This window comes from Chenopodium quinoa, unplaced genomic scaffold, assembly GCF_001683475.1.
Source record: "Chenopodium quinoa cultivar QQ74 unplaced genomic scaffold, ASM168347v1, whole genome shotgun sequence".
Lineage (NCBI taxonomy): Eukaryota > Viridiplantae > Streptophyta > Magnoliopsida > Caryophyllales > Amaranthaceae > Chenopodium > Chenopodium quinoa.
In genome coordinates this window covers 216,285-237,398 of record NW_018742556.1, presented here as the reverse complement: position 1 = coordinate 237,398, position 21,114 = coordinate 216,285, and the positions used below count along the sequence as shown (strand labels likewise).

At 31.9% G+C, this 21,114-nt stretch overlaps 3 protein-coding genes across 3 annotated transcripts; 1 reads left to right on the top strand and 2 right to left on the bottom strand.

The window, feature by feature from the left end:
- Nucleotides 1-195: 195 nt before the first annotated feature.
- On the bottom strand, nucleotides 196-921 carry LOC110720330. Its single transcript, XM_021899339.1, has one exon. The coding sequence runs from the start codon at nucleotides 756-758 to the stop codon at nucleotides 534-536; it is 225 nt and encodes a 74-aa protein (XP_021755031.1). The 5' UTR covers nucleotides 759-921; the 3' UTR covers nucleotides 196-533.
- Nucleotides 922-1,703: 782 nt separating this feature from the next.
- Nucleotides 1,704-2,520, bottom strand: LOC110720329. Its single transcript, XM_021899337.1, has one exon. The coding sequence runs from the start codon at nucleotides 2,253-2,255 to the stop codon at nucleotides 2,025-2,027; it is 231 nt and encodes a 76-aa protein (XP_021755029.1). The 5' UTR covers nucleotides 2,256-2,520; the 3' UTR covers nucleotides 1,704-2,024.
- A 7,788-nt stretch (nucleotides 2,521-10,308) lies between these two features.
- LOC110720297 (leucine-rich repeat extensin-like protein 3) lies at nucleotides 10,309-20,177 on the top strand. Its single transcript, XM_021899299.1, has 2 exons — nucleotides 10,309-10,695; nucleotides 19,701-20,177. The coding sequence occupies exons 1-2, from the start codon at nucleotides 10,309-10,311 to the stop codon at nucleotides 20,175-20,177; spliced, it is 864 nt and encodes a 287-aa protein (XP_021754991.1).
- Nucleotides 20,178-21,114: the final 937 nt, after the last annotated feature.

Genomic DNA, 21,114 nt, shown 5'->3' with positions numbered 1-21,114 from the left:
AGAAAAGCGATTACACAAAACATGTAATGAAGTAAATAATGCAAAGTCAAAAGTGTTACTCCCTCGTCCTTAAATTACATTTCTCTTTTTAGCATTTATTCCTCACATAATAGAAAGAAAGAGGAATGTAATTTAGGGACGGAGGTAGTATAAAGTATATCACAATAAGTTAAAAAGGAATACAAAAAGCATCACTAATTCATAAAGATGAGGACAAACAAAACATCCACTCCTTAAATTACATTTCATTGTCATTTGTCACCCACATTTACACGCTTAATCAATAGTCAAACATTCATAGATGTAACACGATTACAACTTGAGAAAAAATCCAAAAAATCCTAAAAAAATCCCAACAAAGGATAAGCAATTAAGCACCACACAGGTACACATTTTTTAACCGACGTTGCAACAAAGTAGAAGAAGAGTAGAGTCCTTCACAAACCCGAGATCAAATCCCGTTTACATCACATAACCGACAAGACTCCCTCTCCATCGAAACATGAATACAGTTACAAGTAGTTTAGTTGTGATCAAATAGGAATAGCATTAGAAACTTTAGGATAAACAACAGAAACAGGATGACCCATGATTCTACGACCTTTGGAATGATTAAAAATGTAAACCACCGCTCCTACCGGCCACTCAATAATCGCCGTCACAACAAACGCCAAGAAGCCTAGTGTCGGACCCACAAATTTGCACCTACATGGATTATCCCTCGTCCCACATTCTATACATACCGGCGCCCCTGTCATCTCTGTTTTTTTCCTTTTCTTTCTCTCAAGCAAATTATCAAACACTTGGTATGCACGCTAAAATAAAACCAGAAATTGAAAGTATCTTATAAGAGAAGATTGTATAATTTATGATATAATATGAAGATGATTACTCTGAAATGGTAAGATTATTAGATAACTGAAGCATGATTATATATACGTTTTTTTCTTTTTTTATGAAAGCTGTGCCAGGTGTTAGATGACTGGAGCTTATCCTGTAACGTGTCAGTTGCTCGTTGATTCTACTTTCCACTCTGTGGAAATTTTATTTTAAAAATGAAATGATGATTAATTAATTGTATTAATATTGATATTTATTATTTGAGAGGACAGATAATGTAGGAATAAATTATTAATTGGCACTTTAAATAAAGTTTCTTTACAGAGGTCGACATACTTTCCAAAAATATAAATCTAGAAAGATTGGTCGACGTATTTGGGTGATGGCCGTGATGTTGACTTTGTAGCACGGCCCAACATTAATTGAAGAGTTAAGCCCACAATTTTAATATGGCTGAAATGTGTTGGACTAGTCCTTTTCAGCAAAATTAAACATTACTCCGTATTTGTTACAGAAATATCACTTGTTAAAAGTATTTTCTCAAATAATTGTCAATGCATAGCCAATAGAGGTCTGAGGTTACCCATCGAATTCTTGTTCGTTACTACCTCTGTTTCATATTAATTGCAACTTTGGGGTATTATTTGTGAGATATAAAATATTTTAAAGTTGCAACTAATATGAAACAGAGTTAGTATATCAGTGCTAAATATTACTCCGTATTCTAAATCTAATCCGATACAGAGTATTCTGTATACATCTATAGGTATACTTTACTTCTTCTTTTAATACATAGTATAAACTTAGTTTTAAATAATTTAAGAATTTTCTATTTTTTTAAAAAAAGATACACTAAAAAGCTCTTAGGGAAAGCTAGCTAATGCATTAATTAAGGAACAAAGTGTCCCAACGTACATAAGGATTCATCACTTTAGGGCAATGATTAACCCAAACTAATAAAAAGAGGTAAAAATATACGCTAAAAAAGTAAGAATTTAATTAAGGGACTGAGAAAGTACTATAATTAAATAAACATACACTTACTACTTCGTATAACATTGCAACTAAAACTACAATTAATACACTTACTAACTCCATTACTGGTTATGTGCAACGATTTGACATAACCTGTAACGCAGTAGTAATAAAATTACAATATTATCATAAGATTAAAAGTAATCCCATCAAATGGGAATAGCATTAGTAACAGAAGGATAAACCACAGAAACAGGATGACCCATAATCTTACGACCTTTCCGATGCTTAAACGGGTAAACCAACGCACCCACCGGCCACTCCACCACCGCCGCCACCACAAACGCTAGGAACCCAACTGTGGGTCCCACTATCTTACACCTGCACGGGTTACTTCGGGTCCCACACTCCACACATATTGGCACCCCCAACATCGGCATTCTTCTAACTCTTTTTTTCTTTCAAGCAAATGATCGAACACTTGGTGTGCGTGTTAAATTAAATAAAGAAAAGGGTTGATTGGTTGATAAAAACTTAAAAGTATCTTGAAAGAGAAGGAACTAGGGCTTCGTATAGAAGGTAGATTATGAGAGAGATTTTTCTGAAGATTGTGAGATGGTATGCTAATCGGAACATGATTTTATATACTTTTTCAGATTTTGGGAAAGATGATATTAATTGATTATACAGTTTATTTTAATGGAGGTTTTGAATATTTCGATTTTTTTTTTTTTTTTTGAGTTGATATTTTGGGGGGTTTTGGGGAGGCGGTTACACGTGTCTGATGATGAGTGCTTTATCTTATCAACGTGGCAGTTGCTCCTTTGATCTGTGTTTTTCTTCTGGAATTTCCATTTAACTGTTTAATAACAATTTAAATAAATGGATAATGGTGAACAGGTGGAGATTTTGCTGATGCTATCGTTAGGCCCAAGTTTTAATGATGGGTTGGGCCTAGATTATTAGCGTGCTTGAAATTATTGTGTTGAAGGCCTTGAAGGTTGAAGGTCAACATTAGACAACATAGTTCACTTGAAGCTCTAAAAATTTAAGGTCAATTGTTAACCATATTGCTCCTAGTGAAAAGTGACCAAATTGATCATCATGAAAAACTATTTTCGAACACATGTAGAAAATTTTATGCAACTCGGAAAAGGATCGATAATTTACTCTTTTGGTCTTTGAACAATTGAAACATTTGACTTTTTTTTTTTCTTCTTTTTTCTCAAGTTTAATTATTTTTTTTAGTATTATAGAAAATTAAATATTTATAAATAAGTTGTTGGATTTATCTCAGATAAGTTGTTAAATTCATCTAGTCAAATTATAATGCTAATAACATAATTATTTGAAATTCTCGGAATTATCTTTGCCGGCAATAAATTAGATAGACAACAAAATATAACACAATACGAAATCATGACGGGTATATAAATGTGAGTCACACGCTTATAAAAATCATTCTGTATTTGAGCACAAATAAATTTGCAAGGAAGGCCACAATTGAACCATATAGTATAGATTAGAAACAAAACAAAAATAAACATGCATACTAAATATAGAGGAATCTATTCAAAGTGTGCTTGCTTTTATGCATATATATCATCAAGTAAAGGTTGCTAAACAGATAATACTACAAGTTGCAATTTGCAAGTAGATTACGCTACAATGAAGGTGCAATACGTAGAGAATTGCTTAATTTATGGGTATATGATTTTATAGAATCTTCGGATTCGGCATTTTAAAGCTAGTGGCCCATGCTATTTATGCATGCAAGATGACTTATATCTAGCTGTTAAGTGGTCATACTTCAACAGCATAATTTAGTATTTGGTGAACCACCACATTCTGAACAACTGTCTTCTCTAAGTTTCTAAGTTGAAAATCTAAATATTTTGTGGAAATTTTCATGTGAAATACATATAAAAACATTTGTGTAATATATTTCCTCCGTTCAAATTTAGTTTAATTTCATTGATTAGTTTAATTTAGTCTACTTGATCTTTCAATATATGTACGCAATGCTTAAATATAGCGGTTTTTAACCACCAAAACCCTATTTGAATATTGATGCTACGTATTAAAGTGGCCTACCATGAGGCATGAGCAAGTAGGGATATGGGATGACTCAAATGAAGTTGTTTCTTTAGCTATCATATTTTACTCCAAAATATTTTGTATATATGACTGCAAGATAAGCTAGTGTTTTATGAATTTATTCAGACTAAAACAATGCAATAATATTTTGGACCACTAACGAGCAAGCTTAGCTTCCTTTGACACTTTGTTCAATTCGTTTCTTATTGGACAAGCTAACCTAGTAAACTTTGTGGTCAATTCAATGGATTTGAGATATATTCTTGTAAGCACGAATTAAAACGAATAGCATGCTAATTCAAAGTTTTTGATCGACAATGGGTCATGTCACTACAACAAACCTAACTAGCTAGCATGCATGATTAATAGCTTTATAAATGACGCGATTTATTTATCATATATATTTCATACTAGACTTTTTTCATAAGATAAGGACCCTGACTAGTTAGATTTTAACACTCTGGCTTTTTTGGTCCATATTTTATGGGCCAAGCACTTAGAAGTAAATAAGAGGGTACAAGAATCCTTACCTTCAAACACCTTCATTTGGTAGAATTCGAACCTTAAATCTCTAAGACATAAGCAGGTAAGAAACCTGGCCTACTAAATAAGTCAAACATTTGTTGATTGTATTTCGTACTGTTAGACTTAATCCATACATGATACTGCGTATATGCCAAGAAGTATTTTATGCCCTTAAGTTCACATGTAATAACATAAAGGGAAAATCTTTTAAAGTGATGACATATATATGCTCCAATTAACATTAGTTAATTATCAATCATAAGAGGAAGAATCTTAATTTATTATTTAGCTTTATATAATTATTGATTGATGATTAGCTCATTATGGCTAGTAACTTATTTAACCTTAAACTTTTTTATAATAAAATATTAGAAATTCCAATTAAGTCTATAACTATAAAATAATCAAAATTACTAACTACAAGATAAATGTAAATAAAGAAGATAGAAAGTATGGATGAGAGAAGAGGATAGAAAAAAAATCGAGTAGGAATATATGCTTAAGCTGGCAGTAACTCAGAAAGTTCTTAAATTATGTGACAAAAGGAAATAAGTAATGGCTAAGAATTGAAATTCCCTTTTATATGTTCTTTCAACTATGAAGAAGCATTCGATTCTGTTTTCAGTGCAAAAGACCTTTTGTGTCACCAAAGGCTTCTTACTTCAGCTACACGTCTTAACAAAGTACATTTATCTAAGCTTATAACTGATTCATGACTCGTGCTGAATAAAAGTTAAATACGTTATCACGTTGTTAGTGTAATTTGATAGTTGATATACAGTAATATACACGACAATAGCTTTTACACGAAAAAAATTACTCGTAGAGTCGTAGTAAGTATTTTTGTCATAGAATGAGGTCGATCCGATATGAGCCTAGCTAGTTGATTATCTGGCGAACAATTAAGACACGGGCATGTTGTAATTATGGTGAAGTCATTTAAGTTTTAAGAAGAATAAATGAATAATAATGCCAGCCTCAAACTTTCTGTGATTATCAGTCAATTTGCACAAATAATATTAAAGTCCACCCGTATATATAATTTTTCTTGCCTCCTAAATGAGCCAAAGTCTATCATGTCATGTTTGATGTTTCCTTAATGTATTAACTACTATCTCAATCATTAACATGAAAAATCAATTCTTAATAAAGTTCTATTATCATCATCTTAGAACATATGGCTGATGAGTGATGATCATGGCTCTTTATTAAACAATGCTTACCAATCACCGTCGTAAACCAAATATAAATACATGTCCTATTTTATTGTCCAAATGGTGTTAGGTTAAAACTGATATATGTTCGACTAAGGAGTAATTCTTCGGTATTAATAGTTAAAATTCTACTTTTAACTTCTTATGCGAAAAATAACCTTTAATTTGAGGTTACATTTATATTTTTAAAGGAAAAATAAAATATATATTTCGTTTTATAATAATTGTATCATTTTGACTAAATATATTTGTCAGCACATAAATTGGTTTTTTTTTTTTTTTTTTGGAAAAAAATATAAAGTTAATAATACGGTCGTATTTAATTATTTATTCAATAATCACCTCTAGCTTAATCATGAAGTGTAGTTAACATTATTATATTCTCGCCGACCAATATATATACACTTGTGAAACTTGTAGGGAAGTCAAGAATAATGCGCGCGGGTTCACTCATAGGAAGGAATCACTTCACATGGCTTTCCTATATGATCGATTATCTCCACATTTATGTCTCTTTTAGAAATTTTCAATTAAGAGATTAAAATCATCTTTGTGGTCAACGGCTCAACGTTGCATGACTACATGCCATTGTATGATTGTGTTATTATGCATGTTTTATCAATTATTCATATCAAAATTTAAATTATTTTCATATGTGAAAAAACAAATGAAAAACTACAATTAGATGAAAGGCTATTGAGAAACTTAAGCAATTAAAAGGATTCTTAATTCTTAATTAATTTACGTGTTAGATCAAAATCATTTTGAACCTGCCAATTATAAATCTAGGTTTTTCTAACCAGTTCATACGTAATATAAGTGGCTGAGATAATTGTTTTCTTCAACTTCAACATGTGCGTGCACAACACGCTAACACATGTAACGTTAACTCTGTCTTGATCTCTCATAAGTAATGTGTGTAGTAACGAACGCATACAACTTGCAGTCCACATCAGTTCATATTTTTAGATTGAGAGCATCTTATATATATACCCTTAGCCTCTCAAGTACATCCTATGTGTTGAATATCCGAACCCGATGTACATCTTATAGGTTCTTTGAACCATTAATAATTTGTCACACCTACATAAGGAAATCACAATATAGGCACCTAGGAGTCACTAATTAGTTATATACTACGCGTAGAACCAAAACCAAAAGAAAGAGGAAGAACCTTCCAACCCCACTATCCCTTTTGGAAATTCTCCTCCCAAAAAGCCAAAAGTCCACCTAACAATATGACCATTATATTACTCTTATAACTTGACCTCATTACACCCTTCTATGCATTATCTTTCAACAATAACGTACACCACCCTAACAATCACAAAACTCTCCTCCCTTTTTCTCTCTTTCTCTTGATTCATGCAACAAAAATCATGTTTTCAATCCACCAAAAATTCCACAATCATCTTCTTCTACTCTTCATATTATTAATCTCTATTTCTTGTTATAAAGCACAAGATATTAGTCCACCACTTCCTGAAGACCCTAGCATAAAGTGTGACACTTGTCCTTGTACCACATGTGATGAGCCACAAGCACCGCCACCATTGCCGCCACCATCACCACCCCCACCGCCACCGGTTGTGGAATGTCCACCACCACCTCCGCCACCATGCCCACCGCCACCATCTCCACCACCAGCGCCGAAGGAGCCTCCTTGTGACCCTTGCATGAGCAAGCCGCCGCCACCACCAAGGTTCTACTATTCTCCGGGGAATAGTAATCTATACGTGACGGAGTATAACTACTCTAGTGGTACAAGAGCTAAGATTGCAATGAGTCTTGTTATGATGTTTTTAGTAGGAGTTACATTATTTGATGAGATCATATTTTTATGATAAATACATAAATAAATATATGATGGGTAAGTGTAGATTATATATTTTTAGGAAATTGATCAATGTTCGGATAAAAATTCTCATTTCTAGTATTCTGAATTATTCTGATCTTCCATTTTGTTAATTAGTTGCATTTAATCCATTTAATCATTTGGTCATTGAATTATGTAACTTTTTAATTTCATATTATTATTTGATCATCTTGTTCTCTTGATCCATAATGAAATTTAACTCTAAGCTTTTTCATGAAGAGTTCATTATTATTACATTATTTCTTGGTCACTATATACTACGTATGTTTAATTGTTACTTCATTGCTTTTACTCTTGTTTTTACTAATAATTGTTTCAACACTTTGACTCTCTGCACTATCTACGCTTAATCATACGTTTTGTACGTTACTTATATACAGAGCGAGTTTATTTATAAGCAAATATATTATACATATGAAATACTACAATGTTGAATATACAATCTATATATTTTTGAAATATCAACTTTCAAGTGTAGAAAATTTTGAAAAATCAATGTTGGTTTTTTTTTTTCCACCAAAGAAAATTATGAGAAAATAATAAAATAAATTGAAAATAATTAAAAAAATGTGGAATAATTTTATATTGTGCTTCATGAAGAAGAAAAGTTGCGAAAGTGGTGGTGGGAGAGAAAAAAGGTAGATTCTATTCTAATTCTCTAATAAGAAAAGGCGAGTAGTTAAGGTGCAAGTACAAATAATTGTGTGGCAACCATTCTTTGCCAATAAGACATAGGATTGATTGTCGTGAAAGCAATTCCAACTATTATTTCACTGCCTAATTTGCTACACACAGATTATAATTAATTGCATTGTATAATTAAATGTAATTTGTCATATTTATAATAAATTTTGGTTATTAATAAGGGGGCAGAGAATTTTGTGAGCCTTAGATTGCATACCTAAATTTTGCTATAATATTTTGATGTGTAATCATCATAAGCTACTTTATTCAATTAAACACCACAAAGTTCCTTAACTTTATAATTCACTGCTTTTTATTTACCATTTAGTATGTAGGTTCTTATATTATGTTTTGATGAGATTATTATTGTTTGGGAGTTTGAACGGCTTTGAGACCATCACCTAACTGGCGAACACAACCGCAAACATTATTACAATCACTTGATATATATCGAGCCAATCATAGACCGGCCTATACATGTTTTTATCACAAGAAGCTCTATGTAATAACCTAGAAGAAAAAAAATGTACAACAAAATATAGAAATAACACTCACTCTCTAATTGATTATTATGTAATTATACACGGATGCAACCATTAAACCATTATATTATATTATTATCCCAATACAGCTTGACCCCAAGTCACCCTCCCAATCTTCTATTGACGAAGAATTCACTACTACACTACCAAAACATCTTTTATTAATTCGTCTTCTCTTAAATTAGTGTTATTAGGTAGGATGTTTAGTTGACCCAAAAAGAGTTAGTTGATAATAATATGAAATATACGACTTATGAGTACACTGAGGTAGAAATAAGAAAAAGAGAATTGCTAGAGTATACATGCTTTATTCTTGGCCCTATTTGGGAGAAAGCTGAAAGCTAAAGCTGATTGAGTTAGCTGATTTTGACTAGCTGATTTTATTAACTGATTTGACTAACTTATTGTATTAAATGATTATATAAAAGTGTTTGGTAAATAGCTGATAGCTTAAAGGTGATTGAGTATGATATATGTGAAATGACCAATAAGCTAATTGTGGGGTAGGTAGTTTAGATAGGATTTTAAATTAAATGAGGTTATAAGTGTCATTTCACAATAATTAATGAATAAGCTAATTGAAAAAGCTCCTAAAATGAGCTTTTTCAAAAAGAGCTTATTTAGTGGAATAAGCTCTTTCAATAAGCTTACTACCAAATACTTGTATTAGCTTGTTTGACTAGACAATCAGCTAAAATTAGTCAAATAAGCTAATATATCCCCAATAAGCTTACAACCAAACAGGACCCTTATCTTTTTGCAATATATAAAAAATGTATTAATCCATAGTCATGTAGTATGGTGTAAATATAAAATAAGGTTACAACTTGTATGTGCTTTTGATCACTCATTTATACTGTATACACGAAATATTTTTAGTTTAATTTTAATTAGTAAAAATTAGTAATTTCATGTAATAAATAATTAACAATCTTAATATGTAAAAATAAGTTTCAATTCTTCTAGATGTAAAAAGTCTTAATTAGAAGAAATTACTTTATAATTGATAATATTCAATATTGTTAACCATTTTTATCTAAATTTAATTAGTATCTATAATTAACAAACCACATACAACTATACAAGTGTAAATGTCACATGAATTGAATATGGCCTGGCCTTATTAACACTTATATCTCATTGGCTAATGAATTGTAGCCAACTTAGATAAGGAAATCCAATAAAACTTCCAACAGGCTCCAATTCATAATTAGTCTCATCATGTTTAAATTATTTTATTATTTACAATTTAGTAGAAATTAAATAACATCCACTTCAATTCTTACATATATGTAAATTTCTCTCCAAAATCCTTGTAAATTTCTTTCCACCTCCCACCCTAAAAAACTCCAAAAGAATACCTAATACCAAAATGGCCATTAATTTACGACCAATAATACATGACTTGACCTTAGTCATACACTCATACTACTATAAATTTTGAACAATTTGGTTACGTTACAACATCCTAACAAATCACATACACCCAAAAACAACTCCCCATATTTCTTTTCCTTCTTAGAGTTTTCTTTCTACTTTCTAATGTAAAACCAAGATGACTTCAATCCTCAAAAAATTGTACATCAATTTTTTTGTACTCATTTTAATCACAATTTCATGCAAAGCCACCGAAGAAATCAAGTGTGACACTTGCCCTGAATACCTTCCTCCACCACCTCCCCCGCTTCCTGAATGTCCCCCACCTCCACCCCCACCATGTCCCCCACCACCACCTCCACCATGTGATCCACCACCACCTCCAAAGGAGCCGCCGTGCATCCCTTGCATGAGTCAGCAATCACCACCACCACCACCAAGATACTACGATAGCACTCCGGGCAGTAATTTGTATGTGACGGGGTATACCTACTCGGGTGGTCCAAAAGTTATTAAGGGTGTTGTAAGTGGTTTTATGATGTTTGGTATAGTTACACTATTGGAGGTGATCATACTTGTATGATAAAGATATATGAATCATTTTATCTATTTTGCCTTTGAGTAAGATGTAATTTACCATTTTAAATTAACTCCCTCTATGTATACCATAATGAATTATATATAATAACTTCCAAGTTTTTTTTTTTTTCCCCATCAATTTTATCTTGGTTGGGTTCTTGGGTACCCCAACTAACTCTTCCTAAAAGAGAAAAAGGTATGCCTAAAGGTTAGCTTTTGTTATCTAATAAAAGCTTGTCTTTTGTAACAAGACAAAAATCTCGAGTAGCAATAATTTTTAGTAGCAACAAAGGGTATTATTTGTAAGACAGAAAAAATTCATTTTTTTTAAACATAAAAAATTCCTTTGTTATATATTACAATTAAAAATCAACGAATGCAATTCTTTATTATGCTTATTTAAGTAAACATAGTCATAAGGGCATGTTATTTGGAACGTTAAAGGTGAGCTTTTGGGAAGTTAAGGCCGTTAGGTGAAAATTATACGTACATACTAGGGAGTTATCATAAACAAATGTATTCATCATCTAACCTAACATATTATTTTATATATTGACGTTTACACGAGGATTGGTCTTCACCCCATCTAACCTCCCATACCTCATACTCTCATAGCAACATCATATGATAGGGAAACACTTTTTTTTTTAAATAATTGAGAATGACATATTCTAACTGTATGATGATGGTATATATATATATATATATATATATATATATATATATATATATATATATATATATATATATATATATATATATATATATATATATATATATATATATATATATACACCTTGGGTTTAATTTAATAATTGGAAATAGGTTGTTTAATTAGTGAGTGGTTAAATGTCTTACTAAAACTACACAATAAATTTGTGTAATTTTCTAAGGGCTCAAGAGGAGTTGGGGATATAAACCATAAAATGGGTTACTTGTTCGACTTGCAACTCCATAGTCCATTTAGAAGGAAACATGTAACACGAAGTCAATAAAAGAGTGGAACGTTTGGTATGGAAATATGACTTTAGCCGAGATTAAGACACTACATAGGAATTGATAATTGGATATTTAAGAGCTTAAACTTTCTTTACAAAATTACAAAATAGACTAACTTAGAAAGTAGAAAAGCTTTAAGTTATTGGTTTATATGTTCCTATGACAAAGAATATTTTTTTAACCTACTATACGTTCTGAATAAATCTTAAATGTGTATGAAATAGCTAGTGAAGCAAAAAATGATTTTAGAGTCAAAATTTAGAGGAAAATACAAGAAGGTATATATGGAATCTAATAATTAAGTTGGTGTGGTAAAAATGGCGACTAAAAATATGTACGTTGAAATAAAAAGGATCGATGGATCGAGGAAATAAATATATTTATTTGTAGCTCTTGTTAATTATTGCAAAACAAGTGAATAATATAAAAGCTAATCTTTTTCCGATCTACCTAATTAAGCTTTTGGTTGAGGGGTTTATGGTTGGTGCACCCAGAAAGAACATTAGGTATATTTAAAAGAACATGGGCAAAAAAAAGAACATTATAGATATTTATAAAGAACATGAGCATAATATGTTCTTTAAATTTGATTATTATGTTCTTTGAGTTTGAAATATATGTTTTTTATATTATACAATATGTTCTTTAATGTATGTACATTTATTTAAAAAAAAAAAAAAAAAATCACCCGAATAACTAGAAAAAAGAACATGTTCTTTACTGTATTATCATGTTCTTTTTGTAAATCCTTTATGTTCTTTGGCTAGAGGTGATCAAAGTTAGACTGACCCGACTTGATTTTGGACGGGTTTTGGGCAGAATTTTTTTGCCCACAAATCGGGTCGGACCCAGCCCGTAAATTTAATTTTTTGGGCGAGTTTGGGATTGCGTTTTTATGCATTTTAGTTGATTTTTTTTACTCAACCCAAAAAGCCCGCACGACCAGACCATTTTGGGCAGGTTTGGGCACAAAAACTTCAGCCCAAAACTTGGCCCGACTCGAGAAGTGAGCTGATTTTTTAACCTTGTCCCGGTCTGCCCAATGATCACCTATATCTTTGTCAAACACGAACATGTTCTTTTTTGTCAAATATAATGTTCCTTTTCAAACACGTTCAACCACCCAAGTAACCATGAAAAATAACATGTTCTTTTTGTACAAACTTTATGTTCTTTATAATGTCACGTTCTTGTCAAACACAAACATGTTCTTTTGTCAAACACAGGTATGTTCTTTTTTAAACATTAGCATGTTCTTTTTTTTCCCCATGTTCTTTAAAATATGCCTAATGTTCTTTCCGGGTGCACCATGCGCATGGTGCACCCGGGTGCACTATACTATTTTCATTGGTTGAGTTGGTCCACTAACATTGTATTGGAGTTAGCGTGACATAAGGGTTACAAGTTCGAATCTCATCCACCCCCCCAATTTCAAGTGGAATATTAAGCACTGGGTATGAGGAGGGCCATGCTACATCCACACTTCTAGCCCAAACGAGCTCTCGTTTGACGGGGCGTAATAGAGTATAAAACATATTCTTGGGTCTCAACCATCAACTTAAGCTTTTGGTTGAGTCTGTCCTTTAACAACAAGAGATAAGTGATAAATTTTCCCTTCCTAATAATTAATCCTATCTATATATATTAAAAGGCATTCCTAAATAAGTTTAGGTGACACGTGGCACCTTACTCAATTAATTAAGTATTTCATTTCACATGCTTAAAATTATGTATTGAAAAAGGTTTGAACTCAAGACCTCAAATTTCAAAATTGCTCCTATATTCATAGCCACTAAGCTAATTATATATCATTTTATTAAAATTAAATATAATTAAAGATTTAAATAATAAAATTAATGTAGTATCTCGGGACATTACCAGTAGCCTAAAACTAGTATATCATCAAAACTTGTTCACTATTATAGTAATTTAGCTAGTAACCTGTAATTCTGCATGCCACGTTAGAACAAAAACAAAGGAGAATGGTGGTAGTTTCATAGTTTGTCATGTTTCAACCCAATCCTTTTATCATTTTCACCATTTAATTTATTCTAAAAATGTACTACTGCCATTCATCAAGCATGTTAACATGATTGAAAAAAGTTTAGCAACAATCATTGATAAAGTAATTATCTAGTCATTTGAATATAAAAACTACAATACAAGTGTTGTATTAGGAGTCTTCTCGTGATAAAAACTACAAAATAAGTGTTGTATTAGGAGACTCCCTCACGAGAACACGCACTACAAGAAAAATATCGTGATTGTACATTTGCTACAATATGCAAGTATGTTTGTGAAATAATTAAGGATGTCGTATCATTTTTACAATCGCCATGGTATTTATATAATTTTGAGAAATCGTATCATTTACAATCGCCACTAAATCCTAAAAATCAATACGAAAAACCTTTTCAACACTAGATATATAAATATTGTTTGACAAAGAATACATAAAATATGTCATAACTTATTGGTGAAACATTTAATATAAGAGTTTGAGGCTGCATGTTTGAATCTTGTAAAGATCATACGCATGTTTTTTTTTTAAAGAAAATGAGTTAAACGTTTATAGCGATTGTAATCGCTACAATAATCACCACGATTGGAAGTAGTTTTTCGTATCTATTATTGAGGCCAACCCCAGCGATATTGAAAACCACTACTAAAGGCTAAGACAACGGGGGATATTGTATCGAATGGCCATTCATTGGGAAAACTTTTTGTTGCAGTTACAATCGATACTAAAGGTTAAAGTAATCGCTACGAAAATGTTATTTTCTTGTAGTGACGATTCAAGATTATAATGGGGTCATCGGTTGGTTTTGGGTCGAGTTTGATTGAGTAGATCGAGTATTAAAGTTACACATATTATTGACCATTTTAATCTAAATTTAATTAGTATCTAAGATAATCAAACCTGTTCCAGGTGCATGAGGGTTGGTAAAGGTTTACCGTCCAATTAAGCACCTGCACAGTCAGCACAGATCAGCTAACCCGGGGGATTATCTGGGGATAACCGGTCTGATGCTAAAGTTAGTAATCTGATGAAAAGAAGGAATGAAGAGAGAGAAAATGCTTTGAGAGAGAGAGAGAGATTGTACCTTATAATGAAAATATGCTCGGGTATTTAAAGAAAGGTAACCAAGCCGGTGCCACCTATCAGCATAGGTGGAAGACCAATCTTGTATGCAGCAGGTGCCACCGTGGCCTAAAACAGCTCTCCACGTGGCCGAGAGGAAGGCCGTTATGGATGTTAAGCTGGTATGCTAGTCAGCAGATGGTTAGCAGCGTAGTTTCTTATTATCGGCTAATTACTGACGGAGTCGGTACCATCCCCTACAAAACCACAAACAAGTGTAAATGCCACATGAACAAAATATGCCTTATTAACACTTATATATCATAGGCTAGTGAATTGCATGCAGATAACAACCTAGATAGGACATCCAATAAAACTTCCAATAGGCTAAAATTTACAATTTATAACATCCACTATAATTTCTCTCCATAATCCTTGTAATAAAATTCTTTCCACCACACCCTAAAAAGCTCCAAAAGAACACATACTACCAAAATGACCATTAATTTACGACCAATATACATGAATTGACCTTAGTCACACTACTATAAATTTGGACATTTTGGTATGTTAAAACATCCTAACATATCACATACACTCAAAAACAACTCCCCATTTCTTTTCCTTGTTAGAATTTTCTTTCTATTCCTAATGTAAAACAATGATGTATTCAATCCTCAAAAAATTGTTCAACTTTTCTCTACTCTTTTTAATCACAATTTCATGCAAAGCAACCGAAGAAATCACTTCAAAACCATTACCAAACATTAGTATTAAGTGTGAAACTCCACCACCTTCCCCACTTCCCAAATGTCCCCCACCTCCGCTTCCACCCCCACCATGTAAAGAACCTCCACCTCCGCCACTGCCTCCGCCAACTCCGCCACTGCCTCCGCCACCAAAGGAACCGCCTTTGCCATCACCATTACCATCATCACCATCGCCATCACCATCATCGGCATCATCAAGATACTACTACAATACTCCGGGCAGCAATTTGTATATGACGGGGTATCCCTACTCAGGTGGTCCAAAAGTTATTAAGAGTAGTGTTGTACGTGGTTTTATCATGTTTGGTATGGTTACACTATTGGAGGTGATCATACTTGCATGATAAATATGTATGAATCATTTTATCTATGTTGCCTTTGAATAAGATGTAATTTATTACTTTGTAATTTCCTAGCTATGCCATAATGAATTGTATTATTTTCTATTACAAAAAATTGTCTTTTGTAACAAGAGAAATATATCGAGTTTATGAATTATTTATATATTAAGCATAGGTTCATAGTAATTATGAATAACTACTTTTTTTTTACTCATCTTTATTAGGCCCGGGTGACCCACCTTGACAGGTCACACACACACACTCCAATCCACATTAGTATGCTATTGTCCGCTTTAGGTCTAGTCCGCACGGATTTATTTTGGGCACCTTCTCAAAAGGCCTCATATTATTTGAGTGTGCTTCTACTTATAAAGAGCTTCTCACTTCCTTAATCTTTTCATGTGGGACTTGGGATGAACACCGCAACAATTTTAACAAGGACATTTTGGAACGTTTAGGCCAAGTTTTTGGGAGTTAAGGCCGTTTGGCGAAAATTCTACATACTAGGGAGTTATCATAATTAAAATAGGTTGTTTTTAATTTATTAATGTATGGTTACTAAAACAACACAATAATAATTAAGTTGTATAATTATGTAAGGACTCTAGGAGAGTTGGGGATATTAGCTATAAAATGGGTTGCTTGTTCGACATGCAAATCTATAGTCCATTTGAAGGAAACATGTAACACAAAGTTAATTAAAGGGGTGTGGAACGTTTGGTACGGAAATATGACTTATGACTTTAGCCGAGATTAAGACACTACATAGGAATTCATAATTGGATATTCAAGAACTTAAACAAGAGACAAGTGATAATTTTTCCTTCATAATCCCATTAATATATAAGCGATATATAAAAAAATGTCTCATCAACACTTGTTCACTAATTATAGTAAGTTATGCCACAATGTTAGAACAAAAACAAAGGAGAATGGTGGTAGTTTGTCATGTTTCAATCCAATCCTTTTATCACTTTCACTATTTAATTTAATTCTAATAATATACTACTTCCATTCATCAAGGATGTTAACATGATTGAAAAAAGTTTAGTAACAATCATTGATAAAGTAAGTATCTAGTCTCATTTGCATATAAAAACTACAAGAAAACGATTCAAGATGGTAATGGGGTTATCGATTGGTTTGGGGTCAAGTCTAATTGAGTAGAGTACTAGAGTTATGCTATACTATTGTGTTTATGTATATCATATTCTAATTTGTGTCGAATTGTGTCACTTCGAATTAGATGAGGTTAGTTTAGTTGATGTCAATTTTATATTCAAAATTTCACATGTGAAATGTCGTGTTTAAAACGTTAGAAACTTTGGGTGAAAGCTGAGTCTGATAATTTAGAATGTAGTGAATGTTTGGCTCAAAATAGTCCAAGTTGGAGAGCGGATAAAATTTGTGAAATAGTTGGGGCGAAGGAAGAAAGAAGGGCCAAAGCCCTAGGAAGATCTACCTCGTTTAGAAGGTTCATTATTCTTCTGCAATAGGCCCACTTTTCTCAGTTTCTGTCTTGTTTCATTTCTTAAGTTTGCGCCCACACTTGGTTTTAGCCTTTTACGATAATTCCATTCATTACATGGTACAATCAATGGACATACCTTTAACACTTGGATTTTGCCAATTTCAATATTTTTCTTATTTGTTCAATTTTATCTTAATTTATTTTGTCGGTGAAAAACTTACAAGCAAAATACTGCTTGTACTATGTATATAGTTTATCTTAATTTATGAGTATTGAAATAAATTTAAATACGTTAAACATAGAAAAACAATAATATGCACCGCTCAATTTATAAAGCTAATATTTTAATTTTTTAAATACATATCCGTGCTTCTTAAGCTGTGAATTGCGTACTTTAATAGTGACTTGATGCACATCAATCTTGTTTTTGCCTAGTCTTCCTTTCCTAGTCTTCCTTTTCTTTTCCATGCTGTATTTTGTTGTGTAACTAACTCTTTATTTATTGCTTATTTGACATGTGCCTTTGTTAATTGAGCCATATATTTTTAATTGAGCCATATGGATCAATAATAAAGATAAGATCATAGAAGCAAGATGAGCTCCAAATGAAATATTTGATAGTAACATATTTTATTTTTAGTGGTAGAAGACATTGAGATTGATATGTATAATGTGATACTTCAAAAACATCATATGTTAAATTCACAGCATAACAAAAATCACTACTAATGTAATACAAAGTAGTACGGTTCTTTTCTATTCAAAAAAAAAAGTACGGATTTTTTTATTAGCTAAACTGGTTGGAATATTATTACAAGAAATGAAATTCAATTACACATAACACTTGTTTTTATTAACATCTCTAATTAATATAGTAGAAAAATACGAGTAACAAATTAATTATTAAGGTTAGTACTAGATTACTAGTCACCATCTACTTTTTCTCACACAAGTGTAAAAGTGGAATAAAATTGGAATATAATAAGTGCCTATGCTTTATTATGCATTTTAATAAACTCAATTTTCCAATAATAATGACTCAATAATAGTCTTGACAATAATGATAAGTGTTGCTTTATTTCTTTCCAAGAGACCATAATAAGATACCTCCAAGACAGTCCCTTTCATATCTCTTCTGTCTTTCTCTCTACTTTCTTGTTGTTACTCACATTTTTTTATAACTTACTCTTGTCTTTAATTGCTTAGGTATCGATAATACAAGCCCTAGAACATGCATTTACCTAGAAAATATATACTTAACAACTTGTTGATTAAATTCATTTTATTATCATTCTAGTCAATGTTCTACACCAGACAATTCTCTTTAGTTAATTCCTTAAATGGGGCGGACAAGATTGATTAAAATGCTACTATTACTATAAAAATTAAAGATGAGAAAACTATGGCTATAAAAACTTAAAAGGTAGGTAGTTAAAATTGTCCGACTAAAACTTATTCCAAAAGGAACATTTTAATGAGCATGCACAATGGTTACACTTACAATAATCTCATCATTAGAATATTTATAAATCCTAAACGACTTTTGCACCAAAAAAAAAAAAATTAATGACTCACAGTTATATTTTAATTTTCAACTTTATTGTTATGTTCGTATGTAATCTATAGCAAATTATTTATAGATTTTCCGTTCAAAAAAAATTATTTATAGATTTCCTTATTATATCTTGGTACTTCATACTAAACACAATAAAACTTGCATTAAATTTTTTATCTTCTTTTCAAATCTATTATTATGACAAAAAGGATTTTTGTTCCAACGTACACCAATTATACGTAGTTTAAACCTAATTAGTCCAAATTGTAATCAAATCATCAATAATATACACTAGAGTTGTTACCTCAAAGTCATCACTATAAGAATTTTTTTTTCCATCTTCACTTTTAAAAAGAACATACAAAAGTAAAAAAGGGAAGATAAAAAACAAAGTAAAGCTACCCTAATTTACATTAAAGTTTTGACAATTAAAAATTGTTATAATACATTATATACATATCAATGTTGCTTTCAAAGTTTCCAAATAATAATTCACCTCTCCCACCCATAATATAATGTCCTACCTTTTCCGGGGTACCCTACATAAGTTGGTCCACTACCTTCCCTTATAGGCGGCTTTCAAATTCCACCCACTCTTTTCATCTTCTTATATTTCATCTTTTCCTTACCATTCAATCTTAATCCTCGTTTTCTTTGGTCATATTTCTTCATACAACATGAGTTATATGACCAATATATCAACAAAATTTTCTTCCAACACATTTCCTTACATTTTGATCATCTTAATATTAATAACAATATATCCACAAAAGTCATTACAAGATTATGTATGCCCTTACCCTTGTCTACCACCACCCACGGCAGGCGGCGGGGAGTCCACACCGACACCGGACCTCCCACCGCCACCTAAACCACCCACAACCACCCCCTCATCAAACTGCCCACCACCACCTTCGCCACCGGTGACCCCTTCCTACGACTACTCGTCGCCACCACCACCGGGACAATACTACTACTCCCCTCCACCACCACCATCAGGAGGATACACTCCACCGGAATCGCCAAGTTATGACTATTACCCTCCTCCTGGTGGATCATATGGCTATGCTCCTCCACCTCCTAACCCAATTGTGCCTTATTTTCCTTTCTACTTCAAGAATCCACCACCACCACCTCAAGACATGTCTTCAGCAACCATGAATATGAAAAACCATTTTCAGTTACTAGGTAGTTTATGGTCATCAGTTTTGCTGTTGCTTTCATCAGTTGCAATTCTTGGTTGGAGATGATCATAAAAGGATCACACTTTGAGTAAAGCTTAAGTGTAAAAAAGGCTTAAGTTAAATGTAATTGATGTGATTAGTTTTATTCTTTTCTAGCTTTTTTCTTTCTTTTAAATGTACTTGAATTAAATCAATTTATAATGTTATGACTTTATTATACCTAATCAGCAGATGCAACTAATGGAGTAACATGTGGTGAAATGATCACATAATCAGCCGAAGTTTTGTTGATGTATTTATGAATTCAAGTTTGTTTTGATCATGTAATGAGAGTTCATTGATACCTCTTAACACCCTCGAAAAGCAATAAAACAAACTTTCTAACCTTATACAGTAAATATGCAATATCTGTTTTTTTAAAAGTTCTTAATACTTTCCATTTTTATTCGTTTCAAAATCATTTTCTTTCATTTTGACAAACCTATATATTTTTACATTACTTCTCACTCAAAACATGCAAAATACTCTGATCCGTAAACAACAATTAATATTTAGTTCTAAAAACTATTTAAATGAAAATAAGTCAAGTCTTAACAACACTGCTACACAAACACAAGTTTTCAAGGTCCAAAACTCCAAATATAAACAGAGTGATTAATTGTTGTATTCATGTAATTAGACTATTAGAGTGTCAATATTTTTATTTAATCATGGGGTCCAGAATATATTTGTAGCAAAAAGTAGCTTTGTTAGCTGAAGTGTCATTTTAAAGCAACATTTTTTTTTTTTCATATTTTTTAAGTTGTCAATAAGGAGATCCTTTACATCAAATTTGTCTACATATTTGAATAATGTTACTATTTCCTATATATTATAGATAAAGTTGTTGCATCAAATATACTCCGTTGGATCAGCATATTCCCAACAATGTAAGGTAGAAAAAAAAAGCTCAGAATTAACCAACCAAAGAAAATTTTTTTTTTTTTTTTTTTTTGCTTTTGTA